The sequence below is a fragment of the Ammospiza nelsoni genome, chromosome Z, assembly GCF_027579445.1.
Source record: "Ammospiza nelsoni isolate bAmmNel1 chromosome Z, bAmmNel1.pri, whole genome shotgun sequence".
Lineage (NCBI taxonomy): Eukaryota > Metazoa > Chordata > Aves > Passeriformes > Passerellidae > Ammospiza > Ammospiza nelsoni.
The window spans coordinates 76,535,804-76,556,578 of record NC_080669.1 but is presented as its reverse complement, the minus strand read 5'-3'; the positions used below and the strand labels follow the sequence as shown (position 1 = coordinate 76,556,578).

Genomic DNA, 20,775 nt, shown 5'->3' with positions numbered 1-20,775 from the left:
TACTGCCAGATGTCAAAAAAAAAAATTCCCTGAACTAAACCACCTAAATCTATGCTGTTTTCAATCATATTGAGACAACAGTGTTTGTTAGGAGAAGTGAAGAAAACCCACACAGTTTGGCAAATCAAAAAATTACTTTTTTCAAAATGTCAAATTCATCAGTTGGCAGCAAGGTCCATTAGAGTGAATTCAGGATCTGCTTTTCTAAAACAGTGTTGTGTTAAACTGGGAGATACTGAGATATTCACCATCTGTGCAAAGACTGGAAGATTTCCAAGGATGCCACATGACAAATATGCATAGGTTGGAAACAGGGGAAAAAAATTTATGGGCATTAACAAAAAAAGCAAATGAAGATCTTCCTGTCACCTACAGCAGAAGTCCTTAGGAGTGCTTTTTTTACATTGCTTTTCAAAGTCCTCTATCATTAGTCTCGTCTTATTCTTAGCTGTACTATGGAGAAAATAACAGTCCCATTGTTTTTTTAAAATGAGGACATTAGTGATTCAATGAAACCTAGAATGTGTCTTTCCATAATCTAATTGCTTCATATTGAGCTCACAGATAATCTTGAACCAATATTATTTACCAGTTGCTGTTGTAGCAATAAAAAAGCCCAAATGTGGAGGTCAAGAAGAGCATAAAGTATAAACTTTCCAAAATCCAGCTGACTTACATCTTGCAGAAGAATTGAAAAGAAATTGTAGCATTATCTTTAGCTGTACAAACAGAAACCAGTAAAAAGGAGTCACTTTCTGCATTAAAGATTTCTAGATTAAAGATTAAGAAGCAAACTAGACCCAGGTCCAAATGCCATGCCTCTGTCTTCAGCAAGGATGTTGATGAACTCAGTACAGAGAAGCAGAAGAGCAGTATAGAAATGCAAAAGTCTCTATCTAAACTAGAAATAAATTCAAAGAATGTAATGTAATAAAGTACAGGAATGATACGATCTTTATCTCAAAACAATGAAATAATTAGGGCTTAAAGTTATGGATGTAGCAGCAAATATTTTTCATAAATCTCTCAAGTTTGGAAGTTATTATCTAGAGCTCTTGAAAGCAATCAAAGTGTCTTCCAAACTGCAGTTCCAAAAAGATTTGGGAAATTATTGAAGCAGATAACAGGCCATTAGTTTGATCTTGGTTGTAGTGCAGGATATAAATGCCTTAAAGGGAAAAGCAGAGACTTATAATAAACAAAAAAGAAAAATACACAAAACAAACCTACTACTAAAACCACAAAGTTTCTGAAACATAAATTTTACCATCTTTCTTCCATAATATTGTTCATTTCCTCTTTCTTTTTTTTTTTTTTCTATTTTATTGTTGGTTTTGTTATTGTTTGTTTTGGTTGAAGTTTTTTATTTTGGTTTTTTTGGGGGGTTTTTTGACTTCTGAGAAACAGTAGTGTTTTTAAGATGACAAAAGTACAATCGTTGCACAGGGCACTGCAAGAATTTTAAAATTTGTGGAGATAGCAATGGAAGTTGCTGAAGGGCCGGGAGTACATCAGTTGATATTTTTATGAATGACATTGCCAAAAGATCCACACAGTTAAATTTACAGATGACAAGAAAGTCCAAGCACTTTGTGTTGGGGTATCAAAAAATGCCAAAGAAGGTGATAAGACCCTGGCACAACACAATATTATAAAGTCACAGCAACAAATGACTCAGCTCTTGCACATGTTGGCATGTTTGGTTACCTCCTAGTGGCTCTTCAACACATGTGAAGTAAACCTTTAGAAGTTACAGTAATTTCTTCTTTGACATAGCAAATTATCATCAAAAACACCAAAAATGTTCAGTTCAGCTCTAGGATATACATTAAGTGACAGAACACCAAGACACAAACTAAGGCCAGAGGAATGTGATCATTTGGGATAACGAGTATATTCAGTTTTCTTCATTCATAGATTCATGCAAAATGAACATAGTGAAGGGAGGAGTTGCTGGAATTATCAAGAGTACAACATATAGAGCAAAAAAATTACTGAGAAACTATTCAAGTACAAAAAAAAAAGTGGGAACAGAGCTAAATAAGATAAAAACATACAAAAAGAAATGGAAATCACTATTACCAAATTTAAACTGGAAATTAGTGCTGTTTTTAACCCTATACAACTTAAAGTTGAATTCCTGAAAACATCTTCATTTAGGAGTTATAGGAACACTTCAGCAGTTTTGAAATACTGTTTAAAAATTATTTTTATAGTATTCTACTGTAGCAGAAAACTTGATTCAGTAACTAGCAGTACTAAACCCATGTTCTTAATTAAAGATATCCTGTAGATTATGTTAACATTTAAGTACCTTGTATTTCTCTTGTGCTTTAAAGCCTAAGGGAGTTTTGAAAAAACAATCTAGAAAAACCAGACATATTCAGTGAAAGTTTTTACTGACTTTCAGCAGCAGTACCAAGATTTACTGAAGTACCAGCATTTTAAATTTGTCATACCATTACTTTTTGGACTTGGTACCAAACCCTAGATTTTTACATAGAAGTTATTTTGTTGTAGCAGATTTGTTAAAAAAAGATCTTAGCTTACAAGTATGCGTAACATTCTTAGGTATCCAGATGATTTTGTACATCTGACCCCACAATTTTCTTTCCAAAAGTTTCCATACATTATTTCATATGTTTCTCAGAAGATTTATGAAGAGGAATGAGCCATCTGGCACAAATCTGTTTGTGTAACACCGTGTCTGATGGTCAGAACACAGTACTTCTCATAGCTGTCCTCACTCAACGGTGTAACACCATGCCACAGCTTCACACACCTGGAAATCATCACTGGAATATGCACTGCACATTTAAATCTCATATTTGGGTAGATCAGATGTGCACATTATGTATTGCAGCATCCTTAGGCAGGTTTCTTTCCTAGTTTGTGCTGGAAGCCGCTGGAGGTGTGAAATTAAATGGAGAGCATAATCAGAGTGGGAGAGATTTTAAGTGGAGTGTGGCAATGCTTTTATAAGGTTGCTGCAGGGACACAAAGTCCTGGAGGGAGACTGGAACATTAGAACTCATCTAGGAAATGTCTTCCTAAATTTTCTACTGTTCTTCTTTCATTTGTTTGGTCCTTTGAATTCCCTTTCCTGTTTCTTCCCAACAAGACTGCGAGGCAAAGCTGCCTCCCCTTTCATTTACTTCTCCTCTTCCTCCTTCTTTGCACCTTTTCTTTCCCAGGTATTTCCATTTTCCACTTGACTGACATGAGTTTTCAATATGATGGAGAGTGGTTTTGTTCTCTCAAGATCCTGGGATGCATTTTTTCATGTTCTGTACACATCCATCCACTTTCATTAGGTGATTCCAAACCTTTGCTTAGAGTGGGAGGGACGTGGCCCTTCCAAATTCCACCTGGAGATTCAGGGACTTGAGAGATATGGGGAGATATGCCAGACAATGAAGATGGAGACAAAGACCTCATTGGGTACCTCAGCCTTCTCAGGCTGATTGTTGAACAGCAGATTGTTAATCTAAATAACATGTTTTCTGATGATGGAAGTTTTCATATGACCTGTCACGACATTCACTATGCACAGTTCTCATGAGGCTTTTGTGATTTTTATGAGTAACAAGAGAATCTGAATAGATTGACTGCAGGTGAATATTCTGCACTTACCTAAAATTAGATTACTTTGTTCAAATTTTTCTCGATGCCCCTGCATTCACCCCAATTTGGGGAGATCTAAAGAAATCTTTGGGTTTATATTTCAGCTCTGGCCACTATCTATCTCTTCATTTCTCTTTCTTCGCTAAATTAAAAAATGCTGTCTTGCCTGGGGCTGAGCAGTGGTGAGCAGTCTGCTTGTTAAGCAGATACTGCTTTAAGTATCTTGTTCTTCATGCTGTGCTCTGGAGATCTATCAAAGGGCAGAAGAAACACAAGCAAATTTGCAAAATCAAGAGAAACAGAATCAAACTAAAAATTTGGTGAGGGTCACTCAGGTGTGAATGGGTAGAATTTGATGCCAGCTGAAGCCTAAAGAACTGCATCTAATAACTGCATTTCTTCTGAGATATTTTTAATTATATACTCTTTCCTGAACTTGTCGTTATCAAGGGAATTGTAAGTGTTAATCACACATCCAGAAATGAATACTAACTAATATATGGTGTCTATTCCTCATGATAATTTGGGGTGATTAAGATATATTATGACTTGTGTCATCAACTCTTATGCAGAAAATTTGGAATGTATTCACACATATCCATATGGAGAGCAAAGGAAAAAAAAAACAATGAAGAAGATGGAATATCTCTATCTTTTTTTAATTTTTCAGGGCTGCATTCAAGCAAACTGGTTACTTTTAAAATCATTATTCACCAAATGCTGCATCATCATACAGACTTAGCGCAGACAGTACTAATGACAGAGTAAATTATGACAGTGAATTATGAACTTTCAGAATAGCTACCATTGCAATTACCTTTTATGCAAGTTAAACCAATGGAATATGCTGGTGCCAGGTTATAATATTGCTTCTCCAAAAGTCCTTCCATATATCCAAGTCAAATGATGGGGTATCTTGTATCACTAATAAAATCAGAAAAATAACCAAAGTGTAAACAACTGATTCATCATATTATTCAATACAAAATCTATATGGTCTATTTCATAGTAAGCTTAGTTAATTAAAATTAATTTTCCAGTTGGTCATTATCACCATGTCTTGTAAAAAAAGTCCAGAAATTCATTACTTTTGCATTTTACTTGCAGATATGATTGTTCATAGAAGGCAGTTCAAATTAACACATTCAAATAGCATTTGTCTTACTCCTCAGTTGTTCTCAGTACATTAATTTAAGGAAAAATTATGAGTATTTTGCATCTAAAATTTTACCAGGCAAAAATACCTCTTCCTGGAGATTTAATGAAATTATATCCTCCCAAAATTATAGGACTTCAGTGATACTGCCTAGCCCATCACATATTGTCAGTGTATGGACCTCTGTTCTCTCTTCTGAGACCCTTAAGGCTACAATGAGTGGTTTATTTTGCCTAATTTCTTCTATTTCTGAAAGTTGCAAAGGAACAAGAATCAGCAGAATCACAATGTGAAATTAAACTGTCAGTTTCAGGTACATTAAAAGCTGATAACTCTGATTGCCACTGAGATAGAGATCTGCTGAAAATAGGAATATCATAAAAGCTCAAAAAATTTACTCTTACCACCAGTTACTCTGCAGAGCAGTAATAATCAACCCTGCTATTAACTCAGCTATTTCAAAGCAATTTATAACATCCTGAAGGTGGTCCTTCATCCAGTCACTCCCTGTGATCAGTTGGCTTTTCCACCATTTCACACACACAAAATACATTTTGAGGTGGCCAAGCAATCTTATGTTTTGCCTTTCGTGTCCTTTGAAAAAGCAATAATAAGGATAAAACTCAACCAACACCTCACACTTTTTCCCTCAGTAGATACTTCCCTTGTGTTCCCTGTGTCTGATTTGCCTTGATTTCTTTTGCTTCACCACGAAACTTCTCGTGGCTTTTGATAGAAAACTTTGTGCGTAAGAGAGATCCACAGCAGGAAAATCCACAGGGATCTCCTGGTGCTCAGTCAGCTATAATGGAAGAAAGAGCGGCTCTAGTAAATATTCCAGTGGAAATAAAGTTGCTCTGGTTTCTGTTGCTTAGATTTTGAATCTCACTCTGAATCTCACTCTGAATAACACTTTGAATCTCACTCTGAATAAGCTGTTTCTCCCCTCCTCTGGAAGGGGTTCCAGAAAAACTCTTATTTTCTGTAGCAATATTTCTGAATACTTAAATCTGATGAATAAGTGAGCAAACAGAAAAGACCTACATGTCTGTGGGCCACTCTTGTGGCTGAAATGGAAAAGGACTTAGCTGAGTGAGTTCTTAAAATCCATATTATACCCCAAAAGAGACTTAAGTAATGAATTAAAGGCATGCTCCTGCTGTAACAGAATTGCAGAATGACCATAAAATGAAACCATATTCTTATTACCACCTAAAATTTTTTCTAACATGGGTTTTTGAAGGTAAAACCTTTGCATGATTATACTTTTTCCCCATATAGCTCCCAACACCTCCTCAGTCCCCCCTACCACAATTTTGTAGCCACGTGGATTCCACGCAGATTTGACCTTCCAGGTAGGAATGAGAGAAGAACTTGAGCATAATGGAGGGGATTCAGAACCAAGTAAATTATTATGTGCTAGGGAAAGTGGGAAATTAATAGGAAATTTCATAAGAAATTATGCTTTAATTCCAGACCTTATTGTTCCAGAACTCATTAAACAGCTGGCTTTCCTACTTTCATCTAATCTGTGTGCCTGCAAATGCAAAATAGTTACAGACATTTGCATTAATGAATTTGCACCTAAGGTTTTTTTTTCCTATTGAAAAAACAGCAATAAAAATAGAAATGTAACAAAATTACCACACCTGGAGACCAGGAAAGAGAATAAGATAGGGAAAGAGAAAGAGAAATGGAAAGGGAAAAAAGAAAAAAGAAAAAAGAAAAAAGAAAAAAAAAAGAAAAAAGAAAAAAGAAAAAAGAAAAAAGAAAACAAACAAAAACCCCCAAAAAAAACAAAACAAAACCCACAATGTTTGATGTAAGTTGTTAGGCAGTATTTTGACATTCCTGACAAGACAGAATAAAAAACACTTTATTGAGTACTTATATTATTTTTCCATTTACACTTTAATACCCCTATGTTACTTAAAGAGACATCCCCATCCCTTCTTCCCTGGTTGTGTAATTCCAGTCTCTGTGCTCTTCCCTCTCTGACACTTCAACAGCCATTGAGCTGATTCACATCCCCAGGCTTTACCCAAAAAATCGTGACATTTTTTGCTTGGTGAGCTTCCTGACACTTTTTAAAAAGTAGAATTGTCTCACTAAGGGATCAAACCAGAATTATCACAGGCTGGATGTGAGTGGGTGAGGCAGCGGAACTGGGCTTTTCCTTGTCAGCCAACTGCTCACACAGCTCTTTGCTGACTTCTGTACAGCCCAAATCCTGAAAGATTTTAACAAATTTTATTCAAAACTCAAGAGCATCTGACCCTCATGAATTTTGGGTCTGCTACATATTATTCAGAAAACCTCTATAAATGTCCAGATTTTATTTGACATTCTGAGAGACTTAGGGCCTTTAGGGGGTACCTCAAATATGGGGAAGGAGTGCATAAAACTTTTCAGGTGATGAAAGTAACATTAAATCAGGCTGGTGTTGAAAGATGATGATACTCAGGTTTCCCATCTTGGTCATAATTGCTTCATTTCACTCAAGTACTTCTGAAGCGTTCAACAGGTCTCCAGATATCAGTAAGGATAATTGGAGCTTTCCTGGTAGCTCAAAAAAAAAAAAAAAAAAGAATAAAAAAGGAAAAAAAAATCAAAGTTGTGGAATAACCTCAACAGCAACATTCTTTAATGGACTAAGCATCTTGAGACACATGAGGAACATCCTAGTGATATTCAGTATGCTTTGTGTTCAACAAAATTTAGCCAGGACAGAGCTGCAGGGCTTTTTTAGCCCAGATAGAAATATTGAGGCTGTAAATTTCTCTTCGAAAAAACATTTCGGGGTGAAAGGCTGGTTTTCAAAGCAGACATTTAGGACCATATCAAGATTTAGAAAGTGAATTGTCTGTTCCATAAAGGAACCATTTAAAGTATAGCCCATTTAAAGTATAGACCATTTAAAGTATATTCTCTAATTAAGAAATGTGGTGACTTTTTCTGCAAAATAAACTAATGGCTTGCCATAACAAAGGAAAAAAGAGGTATGTTATATTTAATCTAACTTCAGTCTCATTTTTTTTTATACAAAAAGATGAAGAAATAAAGAAAGTCCAGAGCACAAGAAAATATTCTCACTAGCCAAAAAAGGACTATAAACATTTGGAATTTTGTTGTTAGGAAAAATGGCAATTTATATAAAATGCAAATTAAGAGTCAATAGTTTTGTTACAGAATATAGGAGCAGGACAAATTTGCATCTTTGACTTCAGTCTATTTAGGAGAAAATTATTTCCAGAAGCTAAAGCTGAAGATTTAGTTTTTGAAGTTAAAAGGACTTTTGTTGTTTTCAGGAAAACCAAGTATTCATCATAATACATTTTACTTAGATAATAATTTAATTTGTGATTTTAACCTTTGTTTGATATGATTCACTGAACTTCTATCTTTCTTTTCTTTTAACAGTTCAAAACCAACTACGAAAAGAGAAAGTTTAAAGTAGCTATTCCACCCAACGACACATCCACAGTGACTTCCATAATAAGCAACGTGTCAGAAGCAATGGAAGCTCTCACCCGAATGAAAGAGGAGATAGTTCCTGTTCCAGGCTCTGTGAATGGAGTGAATGCCCTTGGCTTGGTGGTGTTCTCAATAAGCTTTGGCCTGGTGATTGGGAGCATGAGGGAGCAAGGTCAGGCGTTGAAAGACTTCTTTGATAGCCTTAATGAGGCTATCATGAGATTGGTAGCTCTAATCATGTGGTAAGTGCCTCTTCGATAAATTCCTTTTTCATCTACTAACAATATTTTTTCATCACAGTCAGGCACTGGGTAGCAAGAATCCATTTGGCAGAAAGTCAGACAATAAGATTGTATCTACCTTGGAAGTTATTCATGAGTGGACTCATGAGCTGTAACTCTCTGTGACCATAATCTGCCCAAACATACCAACTCTTTCAGTGGGTTTCACTTTTGGCATGAGAAAAATCAGGGTCCATGGCAGAAGTTGCTACCCTTATCAGACCTATTCTATGTCTTCATAAAGACAGCACTTACAGCAGTAAGCTGTTGAAGTTTCCTTACATACTATTCTGAATTCATTAAAGGAAACTGACAAACCTCTCCCATAACCTTATTTCTACACAGCAAGACCTTGTTATCATAATTTTTCAAAACAACTGGTTCCTGTAGTTGTGGGGTTTACATTGCACATCCTTGCATTGCAGCTGCACTGCTCACACATGCACATAATTTTCCTGCTTTCTTTATTGTGTTCAGTAGGTAAATAAATACCTTTTCCCTCAAGGTATGAAATCTTCTCAAAAATTAAGATTCATTATTCTCCAGGTAGAAGCTTAACTTTGAAAAGAAATTATGTCTTGTTGCCTTCTTTACTACAGGTAAAAACCAAATCAACTGCAAGAGCCTGTTGAGGAGCACACATATATACTGCCATACTAGATATGAAACCAAAAATAAGTATATTTGCTTCATTAACTAAAATCTTTTCTCCTCACAAGCACATTTAAAATGTTAAAGCAGTGGCTTCAGATAAGTTTCCACAGGCACTTGATCACATAAAGGGCGGTTGAGATACATGGATAAATTCTATTCCATGGTATCTTACTGTGAGAAGGCAAGGGGACATTTAGGAGTAGGGCTGTACCTAAATTACTGCTGCAGCAGAATTATGTTTGAGTTTAATGCTCAGCACCAGCTCTTTCTGCACCTCTAGCTGTGCTTCCTGGCAGGCTAAAGCAGTTCATCCCACCTGTGCAGCCAACCTTTGACATACGGATTTCTTCATGGTGATGAATACATCATCCCATTGGATGAAATGTAACATAGCCAGAATTGATGCCTGGAAAATAGAACAGACCGTCACAAAAACATTAGAGTGAATATAAATGCAAATCTTTAGTTGAAACCTTTCAGGTACACCATATGTCAAAAGTTGCACATGGTATATTAATTCTACCATTTTAGAATGGTCAGTCTGTTATTATACTTATCATACACTGTCCAATTAAAAGATTATTTGGTTAGGTAATTATTCCTGGGGTCCTGCCTCACTGGAAACAGTCTAGAGGTTTCTTTTGCCCCACTTTTGATATGTCTGGTCCAGATTCTGGTTGGAAAACCAAACACCCATGTGCTTCTCTTGGAATAAAACTAAACAGTATTTAGGAATGCATTTATAAGGTTAGCTTATTGTTCCTAAGCGTAGGGAAGAAAGGTAGGAAAAAAGTTAGAAGCTATAGCCAAAGCTACAAAGCTGCAATTATGTGAAAAATACAAAAGGGTAAAAATCTTAGGCATCAGAAGCAACTTGAAATCTTCAGAAGTTATCAGACTTCTGTATGGGTTCCTTCCCCACGGAAACTACCTTTCCCTGTGGGAAACAACACTGGAATAGAGCTGGGTGTTTGATACAGTACACACATATATCAGTTGAGCCTTCATTCACACAGGCAGAATTACAACAGGATTGGCTAAACTAGCTTTTATGTTACACTTGAATTCCAAGGAGAATTCATTTCCCTACCTGTCCAAAAGGCTCACCAGATGTTGAATCCATTGAAATCCTCACCAGATGTTGAATCCACTGAACCCCACCAAAAACACTCACTGCTGTGGTTCAATCCAGGTTGAATTGTTAAGAGTTGAAGAGTTAAATTTTTTAACTGCTCCTGAATAGGAGCATCCTAACAGTGAAATTCTGCATTTTTGCATATAAATCCAAACAGGACAGGTTGGTTTCTACTGAATTTCTACTTTGTTTTGTAATGCTGTTTTGATTTGATTTTTGCAGGTATGCTCCACTTGGAATTCTCTTCTTGATTGCTGGGAAAATTGTTGAGATGGAAGATATGGGTGTGATTGGTGGTCAGCTTGCCATGTACACTGTAACAGTTATCATTGGCTTGCTAATTCATGCTGTCATTGTCCTACCTCTTCTCTACTTCGTGATCACTCGGAAGAACCCGTGGGTATTTATTGGAGGCTTGATCCAGGCATTAGTCACAGCTTTGGGAACATCTTCCAGGTATAACAAAATGTTTTAAAGCCATATCTTTATTTTAGTATTACTGGTTTAAGAAACAATTTTGTTTAATGTTTGATATTCTAAGTAGTTTGTAATGGCTTGATAATTAAGGATAGAGCTGGCAAAGAATATGTATGGCAAAATGGAGCAGCAAGCAGAAAAGTCCTGAGGGGATTCCTATTGGCAGCTGACATTTTGTGCCCAAAATCCTGATAGCCAATTGTGGATACAGAACCTACAACAGAAATGCCACTTTTGTTCTTGCAGGTGGTCAGAGTTATGTCATGTGAATTTTAAAAACTGTTTGCATCTATGGCAGAAAGGAACATTACAATAAAGTGTACATTTTGATACCATTTGACCTTTCATAAAACATCAGCAATTTTGTTAGATTTTAAAAATGTGCCTTAAAGGCAGGGGGTTTCAGTCAGATATTCTGTGATGCTAAATTTAAGTCCTTGGTGTTTGAGATTGTTTTGAAGTAAAAACCTAGGCTGATGCAAGACAGCATACTATACTGCAAGTGGATTAAAAAACCATTTAGAATTCAACTGTAAGATGACTGTAAGCAAAAATATTTTTAACACAATTTTCCACAACCCCTCTTTATTTTTTGTCAGTATTTTGTCAATATTGATAGAGTTTTCAAAGACTTGAAAGTCTGCTAAGTATTTAGCAATGAAGGTTTCACTAGGATCAAGTAAGCTGAATTGCTGTGTCTTGGAAAACCTCTTTACTTTGGCGTGGTCAGATGAAGACATGCAAGACATGCAGTTAACTTTCTTCATAGCTACTCATATATTGCCATGTTTTGTATTTTTAGCCAAAACAACAATGATCACATGTTGACATTTTAGGTGTTGCTAAGTATTTGCACAGTCTCATTCTGCCCCCACAGTTGAGTTGAGGCGTTCACAGTGGGTTGGGAGGGCACATGGCCAGACAGATGAACCAAAGTAAGTAAATAGATATTCCATGTACATACATCATAGTCAGCAATGAAAGGGGAAAAATGATTTTAGGAAGGCTGGCCACACATTACTCCAGAACTTGCTGGCCACTGGTCCATCTGTGGGAGTGGTTCTAAGTATCACTTATATTGTTTTATTTTCTTCTGCTCTTCTTTCAAACTTCACCCACACTTACTAAACATTTTTATTCTCAATGCCTCCATTTTCTTGTTCTTACTGCTCCTTTCTGTTTTGCCTGTCCTATCAAGGTGTGGAGGCAAATGAGTGGCTGTGCAGTGCTTAGCTGCCTACTGGTGTTAGCCCATAGATGGGAAAATAATGTAACCATCAATCAAAATGCCCTTTGCAGGAGAGCCCACAAAAAAGAAGAGAAAACAAGCTTGTTCCTGGAGATTTGAATAGTCCAACTGGTATACCTTCAAGAAAATAATGCTTAGGGATGATTCAATCACAGCTCCATGACTTAAAACTGAAAAGCAGGAATTTTAGATAGATCCCTGTGCCTGGCAGAAGAACCTTGTGACGAAACACTAAACTTAGACACATTTAGATTAGGGATTACATAGAAAGTAGCAGTAATTAACAGCTGGGAAAAGTTTCCAAGAGCATTAGGAGAATCTTCACCATTAGAAATGTTTAAATTCAGTATTTGCTTAAAAAAACAAACCCTATTCTGGTGGATCACATAAGAATTACAACAGAATCGTCTCATGATTATAATGTGACATTCTTCTCTTTCCGTCTTTGCAGAATTTATACTATATATTATCTTTTTCTTTCTGTTTCAGTTCTGCAACACTACCTGTTACATTTAAGTGTCTAGAAGAAATAAATGGAGTGGACAAACGAGTTACAAGATTTGTACTCCCGGTTGGTGCTACAATTAATATGGATGGAACTGCTTTATATGAGGCTTTGGCTGCAATTTTCATTGCACAGGTCAACAACTTTGATCTGAACTTTGGGCAGATTATCACAATCAGGTATGGAAATCACTGTTACCCACATTTAAAAAAAGCACCTTTGTGACGACCCCTTCCTGGTTTAAGTGGGATTAAACAAAAGCATTAGAAATAAAATCAAGGACTGCTGCAGTATCATATTATCAGTAATTTACATCTTCTTCACACAGAAGGACTCCCACCATATACTCTCATTTAGATAAACTTTTAGCAAAACTATAACATGATGCACCCCTTACTACTTTAATAAAGACAAACAAGTACAAAATTTAATTAGTTTCAAATTTTTCTTTCTTAAGAACTCATGCCGCTCTTGGGACCTACAGACTTATAATGAGTACCAGGTAGTTTATAATGCATGTACAAAGCTGAAGCATAAAGCCATCACAGTGTTATTGCTAGAGGAGGAAGTGCTTCCCTGGTTTCAGAAGACCATCACGTTCCTGTGTAAGGAACAGTTACACAATTTTATTACATTGGCTGATGGAAATGGTGAACACAGGTTATGTTTTCAAGCACACAACCCCTCTTGTTGGAAATATAGCAGCAAACAACCCATTACTAATAGCATTCAATAATAACCGATCTGCTTAATTTCATTTTGTTTATCACAATTCAGGGAAAAGGGGTGATGTGTATTTGTGTGGAAGAAGGGAATGTCAGCAAAGGGCACTGCGGGGAAAAGACACATATCTATCACATAGGAGCACTGAAAGTTCAGATATAGTGCTCCATAAAACCCACCAGTTTATTTCAATATTCATTAACCTAAGGCAAAATCTGCCTTCACCCTCCAAGGAAATTGTTTCACTTTCATTAATACTGGAGCTGCTCCTTAGCAAACCACCTGAGGAAACAAATTCCCCCTATACTAGGTGTGAACAAGGATATTTCTGTGAAGTCACTGGACTGTATGACTGACTGACTTTCTGGCAGCTTTCTGTTTTCTGATGCCAGAACAGCAGCTGCTGGAGGACAGAGACTTCACCTGGCATGAAGTTATACTGAGATGGACAGAGAGCAAAAGTTTGTGTGTTAGATCTGCCAGGACAAAATACCTCCTCAGCTTTTCTTTTAACATGTTTGAGAGAGAGTTTTTTTCAGTGGGTGGGGACATGTAACTATAATGGTTTTTGTGGCCCTTGGCATCTAGTTGGGAATTTATCACTAACAAAATTATGTTTCAAGGTTTCTGGATAGAGGTTTAGTGAAACACTTTGGATCAAGGGTTATAGTCCCCTGCAGCTCCAGGGTGTTCAGATAAGGGTCTAGGATCATCTTTTTTTTTAATACTGAGTAAATGCCTTCTTGCTTTATGTCTGATTTTAAAGTTTGACAGATGATAAGGAGAGCTTTTATTACAGTTTAATTGCAGAAATCAGTTAACTGTTCTTGCCATCTCTTTGCACAGCATCACTGCTACAGCTGCCAGTATTGGGGCTGCAGGCATTCCTCAAGCTGGACTGGTCACCATGGTCATTGTTCTCACATCAGTGGGTTTGCCTACAGATGATATCACTCTTATCATCGCAGTGGACTGGTTCTTGTAAGTATTTTTTATTGTTAGAGGCTTAGACCACATTCAGAAGTGAAATAGCCAGGCACATTGAGGCTATACTGCACTGTTTTGCTCTGGAAGGCAGTTGGAAACAAGTGTTAAAAAGAATCACTATTTCTTGCTAGTAAGTTATTTTCTTAGAGCAGATGGTGAGGGGTTTTGCTTAATTATGGTTCCTTTTGCATGCAAATTTTACATAGAAACCTGTATTGTTCAGATACTAAGAAAACTTTCAGACACACTGTTATTAAAAAAGCAAAGAATTGCTTTATTCTTTTATTTTTTGTAGAATGACAATGAAAACTTTTCACTAAATCAGACCCAGATCTGAATCAGATCCAACCAATTCATTGCAGCCTTGCTGACTATCTAATCTAGGAAAGGTTCATCTGTCTACCCCATGAAAGCAGAAATTAAAAATAATTGTGTAACTAACAGCACAAAGTATTGCCCCTCAGTTTTTCCATTCGTCTATCTGTAGAAGATGACAGGCACCTTTAAAAATATATACCTAGGTCCAGGAAATAAATGAAAGAAAGTCTTTTTCCAACCTCTATTTCATCTAACATGTGTTATTTAGCCTTTCTGGGGGCTTTTACCCTTCAATCTTCTCAAGTGATCTCTGAAATAGGTTGCCTTGTGTTGTTATCAGAACATAATGCCTTCAAGTGGTTATCCAACCACCTGATGTAGGTAGGTGGGTGCTTTCCTACTGACACTGCCAGTCACTCCTTGTCAAGCTGCCCTCTGCAACTGCTGGGCAGAGCCCTCTGAGAGGGATGAGTTTTTGTGGTTTAATTTGAGTCATTCCTGCACAGTTCCACCCTAAATTACATATCATATTTTATGGTCAGGAGACAATCAATGTAAAGGTAAAACAAGGTAAAGGTAAAACAAGGTAAAGATTAACAAGGTAAATTCTTGCTAGCTTACACGTTTAGAGGATATAAAGCCAAACTCTTGATACCCAAGAGTATCAAAATGCTGGCTCCAAGAAGCCATATGCTCCCTTTGCCATCCTCATCACACGACCATTTCTTGCTGTGAGGTTACTAAGAGCATTAGCACATTTTGTGACTCCACATCCTGCTGTATTTGTTAATGTCTGTAGAAGAAATCATGGCATTAAGAGTTCAGATAAGTGAGTGTATACAAAACAGGTGACTCACCTGGTACCTATTTGAGGGCCATTTTGGCACCTAGTCTGCTTGCTTCCCTGAGCAAGGGATGGAGTCACTCACTGCCTTTTCCCTAGGGATCGCCTTCGTACCACCACCAACGTCTTGGGAGACTCCATTGGAGCAGGAATTGTTGAGCATTTATCACGGCATGAGCTGAAGAGCAGGGATGCTGAGATGGGCAATTCCGTGATAGAGGAGAATGAGATGAAGAAACCATACCAACTGATCTCGCAAGAAAACGAGAACGAGAAGCCAATAGATAGTGAAACCAAGATGTAGGCTAGAGAAAGCGTGAGTTCAACACTGCAAGTGTGGGAAAACACACACTTTTTCCGGCGATTTATATCTTGAATTCACCAACTTCATCTATTCCTTGATTTCTCCCTTTATGCTCGCACTGGAAAGAATTAATGAAAATATATTCCAAACTAGCAGCGATCATGGTACATGTTGGCTTCCCACTTAAAAAAAAATTAACAGGCAACAACACTGGTCCTGCTAGACATATGCTAACTGGGGATAAAAAAAGAGATTGTGTATATGTTACTCAGTCCTGTGAATCTTTTTTTTTCCTTTTTTTTTATGAACTGGAAAGTAAAAAAAGATAACAGAACCTGAAAATGGTTTTATTTTTTTAAATACCTGTTGCAAAATTCCTAACATCTATAAACACACAATCAACCCTTCTAACTTGATAACTGCATCCAGCTAAGTAAATTAACAGGACTTTTGCTATTTTATCTGATTTTGTTTTTCTCTAGTGTTATATTATTGTTCAAATACTAGCAGGAAAATAAAAAGCAGGAGATTAATCGAGGGGATAAAAAGGGGGAAGATATATAAATAAAGAAAAGAAAATACCCCCAAATCAGCACTTTTACCAGCTGAGATGAAATATTTCTGAGGAAGTTATTTTATCTAGACAGTTTTTTGAATTAGATTCAGCTTATCTTTATAAAAATATAGCCTAGTTGGCCCCCCACTGACTCACAAGCATTTACATATGCATGTATGTGCTTCCAATCTGGATTTGCTCCCTTAATTTCAACATCACAACCCAGTTAAACAATCTGTGTGTGTGTTTGTAGGAGCAAGGCCCTGGTCTGGGACAGAAAATGTGTCTTCATCTCTGGATGAAAAAATTTGCACGCTCTGGATGCACTAATGAGCTACTTAATAAGCAATTATAAGAAGGCAATGCCAGCCTTCCACAGAAGGTGCAGAGGGTGAGATGTTCAGCTCCTAAATGGGCTGCATTCTGAATCTGAATCCCTGAGACCAGCAGAGGTTTTCTGGTTGGAAACCTCCCAAATTCATGATCCACTAATAAATTATAGAAGTACGAACTGGATTTACATTTTGCCATCTGGAGAAGGCTCCCTGTCTTAATGTGAATTTTTAATTCCTAGAAAGTTTACCAGTAGCACCTGAAAAAGAAGAAAAAAGCCTTTAGAAAATAAAATTAATGGATGTTTTCGTATTTTATTAGGAAAATATATGCAAATTGAAAAATAATAAAAAATACTATAATATATGTTGAAATTTTAATGAGAAAGGATTTTTTAAATGAAATATTGTAGGTAAATTTCAGGGAATAGATATGGAAAGAATGAAAAAAAGAAAACAATGCACTTGTAATACAGTGGCTCTTTTGCTGAAGATTATTCCCTGAAGAAGTCCTTTTCTAGAAATACAAATGATGTACTTTTTCCCTTTTGCCTTGCGTTATTAGAGAGGTTAGACCAGAAAGCTTTATAATGAAGATGCAGCTGAGAGCAAGAAAAATAATAAATGGACAGGCACAATAATTTTCAATTATCTGTTTTGTGGAAATATTCAGCTTTCTTCCTTATTTGCCCCCTTGCCAAAATAATTCTGATGACAGAAATGAAGGATCCCTTTGCATTGTCCCATTCAAAAAACATTCAATATGTTGCATTTGTCACTTAAAGTCCATCAAAAAGGTGTACAAGTAACTGTAGTGGAAATGTTAGCATGCTGGTCAAAGACAAACCTTTTCCCTGGCAAGACTGGTTTTTTGGGACTGAAAATTCCTGTCAATCTTCTCCAGCTGAGTAATTCAGAAAATATGAGCAAGAACTCTCAAGTGAATGAAGTGAGCAGGGTTTAATATAGGTTACTGAGCATCAAACCAAGAAAGCTCTAAATGAATCTCTAAATGAATGACCGAAAGAAAATATGGGTTTTTTTCATTTTTGGTTTTGTTTTGGTTTTTTTGCTAACAGAATGCAAATCTAGGATACAGACAGGCATTTTCTGATATATAATTAGAGATATTTTTATATAGATACTGTATTCAGAATGTGTGTATAAACATTAACTGTAGAATTTATGGCATAACATTTTAAATTTTTGTTAAGATTTTGTTTGGAAATACATTGCAAAGACAATGTAAAAGGCTGTCTTTCTATGACATCAGCTGAGAAAAATGAATTGTGTCACAAAGAATGTGATCTTTTTTATACTAACTTTGTTTCTTATGGAAATCAGGTATTATAGAAAGATTCCCTTCCCCATCCCTCACTGGTTCTGCATTGGTATGCACCCAGAGTGGATTGAGAAACATTACTTTGTAGATGTATTTTCAATAAAAATAGTTTTACATTACTGCTTTTATTGTGATTTAGACTTCTTTCAAAGGCTCTGTAACACAAGCTTTGCACAATCCCAGAGATGAGGAACTCATAGTATGGGATTTCAGGAATTACAGGCCATTTTGTACAGCAGGGCTTTGAACAGGGCTTCTTCGCTACAAATACTTACTCAGTTTCATGATCAAAAATAAAGAAGTAAATGGTGGGAGGCAGAAATATTAAGAATTAAAGGAACCAGTGTTTACCCCGCCAAAGTTCATTCAAATTCAAGTTTATAAATGTGTATTAATGTCTGAATAATCTAAAAAACCCAGAAAACTAAAAAACACACGAAGTCAACAATAACAACAAAAAAAGCATAATTAGATGATCCAACCCCAAATTCAGCTTTGTAACATTACAACCTTCATAGCCAATTCACTATTATGCCCATGAAAGTTGTTTATGATACTGGGTTTATTTGGCAAAACCTTCAGCTAGCAGTTATCATCTAATGAAAGGGAATATCTCATGAGAGGCACTGAAAAGGTATAGAAGATACAGGCTGAACCACTTGCATCTGGGAAGTTGTGTTGCTTGGAGCAAATGGAGACAGCAGGGAGAAGTCCTGCCTTCCTGAGCATACTTCAGCAAAACACCAAACTGACCTCTACCAGTACATCTGTGGTGCTTTAAGTGTAAACAAATTTTGTGAAAAAAATTGGAGATGAAAAAGGTTCAGAGAAGGCATGGTGTTACAGGGCACATGGAACATAATTTTAAACAATTTTATTTCTAGTTACATGCATTTTCATTCACCGGATCCAGGTAGGTATCTTTGTGTCTCTGGAACTACTGTCATGATGGAAAGAGTGTAAAGAAAGAGGGCTAGTGTATCACAGAATCATTTAGGTTGGAAAATACCTCCAAGACCACTGAGTCTAGTCTTTGATCAATATTTTGTCAACTAGACCATGGAGTGCCATGTCCATCCTTTTCCTGAGCACCTCCAGGGATGATGACTCCAACATCTCCCCGGGCAGCGAGTTCCAATACCTGACAACCCCTTCTGTGAAGAAATAAATATTTCCTGATGCCCAACCTGAACCTCCCCTGGCTCAGCTTGAAGCCATTTCCTCTCATTCTGTCACTTACCACTTGGGAGGAGAGCAAAACCCTGTCTGGCTGCACTCACCTTTCAGGGAGCTGCAGAGAGCGACAAGATTCCCCTTGAGCCTCCTGTCCTCTGAATAAGCACCCCCAGCTCCCTCAGACACCCTTCACACCACCTGACCTCCAGACCCTTCCCCAGCTCCACCGCCCTTCTCTGGCCGTGCTCCAGCCTCTCACTTGGAGATGTTAGTGGCACGGTGGCCTTGCTTACTCTGCCGTGCCCTCCTGCCGAAGCGAGATCTCTGCTGTTCCATAACTTTTCAGCAGTATTTTCATTTAGAAGTTGCGGGACAAACCAGCATTGCCGTTCTCAGGCAAGAATTCGTGTCTCTGTAACGGTGTGTGGCCAGTGAAAAGCAAAGTGATTATGCATGTGGAAAATGAACTCCTGGCACAGGAGAGTGTTTCTTCTGAAGGACTGAACTCGCACAAGTGACATTTGTGTTCCAGTGCAGGCACAACAGACCAGAAATTTAAGGCATTTTTTTTTCAGCTAACCCTTGCTAGTTTTAATAAAGTTACAACAGAAGTGGTACTGAAGAGTGTATCTTGCTTCTCATGTGATCAACAGTGTCCTGGTTGGGATATCAGTGCATGACCAGCTTGGTTCTGGTGTGATCAGCCATTCCCCAGGACATGACAAGAATTCTAAGGTGGACTGAGAGATCACTACCTGCCTGGATTTCCCTCTTTCTAAAGGGATTGGCTTATCCTGGAAGGATAAGGTGGAAGAAGATTTCCACATGTCCATGCAAAACTGGAAACTCAGGCTTGCAGCATCAGCGAGGCAACAAGATTTCTACAGATAACAGAGAGCAGTAGTCAGGGGATATAATCCTTCATGATGAGCCCTTTCCTTTCCCCCTTCCCCCACCCAGCTCCTCAGGTGTCTCTGAGACACACAGACAGACATGTCTAAAATTCCAAAATGTTAAGACAGGAGTACCCGCATCTCCAACCAAAGTTTCTCTTGAACATGCCTCATTACACAACTAGGGCTGCACAAATAATTGATTTTTCACTTCAGTGATTGAACTGAAAAACTGGGGAGAATAATTCTTCCAGGGAATCATTGAAACAACTTTTTGTCGCTTAAAAAAAAACCTATCTCACTTTTAGATTGCTTTTACTCTATTTCAAATTAAAACAAACTCAGCTGTAAAATGAACTGAACTTGGAAATAGAATGTTGAATCATTTTGTTGGGAAAATGTCAGAATGAAATGGTCCAACTTTTCTATAATATCTCCTCACTTTAAAGCCAATTTTATTTATAGAAGTTGGCACAGCTTCACAAGCACTTGCCTCAAAAACTGCATTTTTCAGCAGTATATTTTTATATTCATGCTTTCTCTTTGTTCTTTACAACTTCCTTTCTCCAGACATTGCACATTTTTCTGGTATTCCCGATTACTTAGAGTTTATTCTTCATTGTACTATTAGCTTTTTTTAGAGCTTTGATACTTGATTAAAATGATAAAAAATGAACTCTCCACTGATATTTGCCCACTATTGTTACTATTTCTCTGGCTCCTAAACTTGTGTTCATTTTCTGCA

The 20,775-nt window shown here is 37.1% G+C and overlaps 1 protein-coding gene across 1 annotated transcript in view; it reads left to right on the top strand.

Annotated features, from left to right (window-relative positions):
- Positions 1–18,080, top strand: part of SLC1A3 (solute carrier family 1 member 3) — a 66,945-nt gene extending 48,865 nt beyond the window's left edge. The window contains exons 6-10 of the mRNA XM_059492043.1: positions 8,201–8,496; positions 10,547–10,780; positions 12,540–12,734; positions 14,125–14,259; positions 15,527–18,080. Coding sequence (XP_059348026.1) covers positions 8,201–8,496; positions 10,547–10,780; positions 12,540–12,734; positions 14,125–14,259; positions 15,527–15,731 — 1,065 coding nt within the window. The 3' untranslated portion in view covers positions 15,732–18,080. The remainder of the gene's footprint in view (positions 1–8,200; positions 8,497–10,546; positions 10,781–12,539; positions 12,735–14,124; positions 14,260–15,526) is intronic.
- The last annotated feature ends 2,695 nt before the right edge of the window (positions 18,081–20,775 follow it).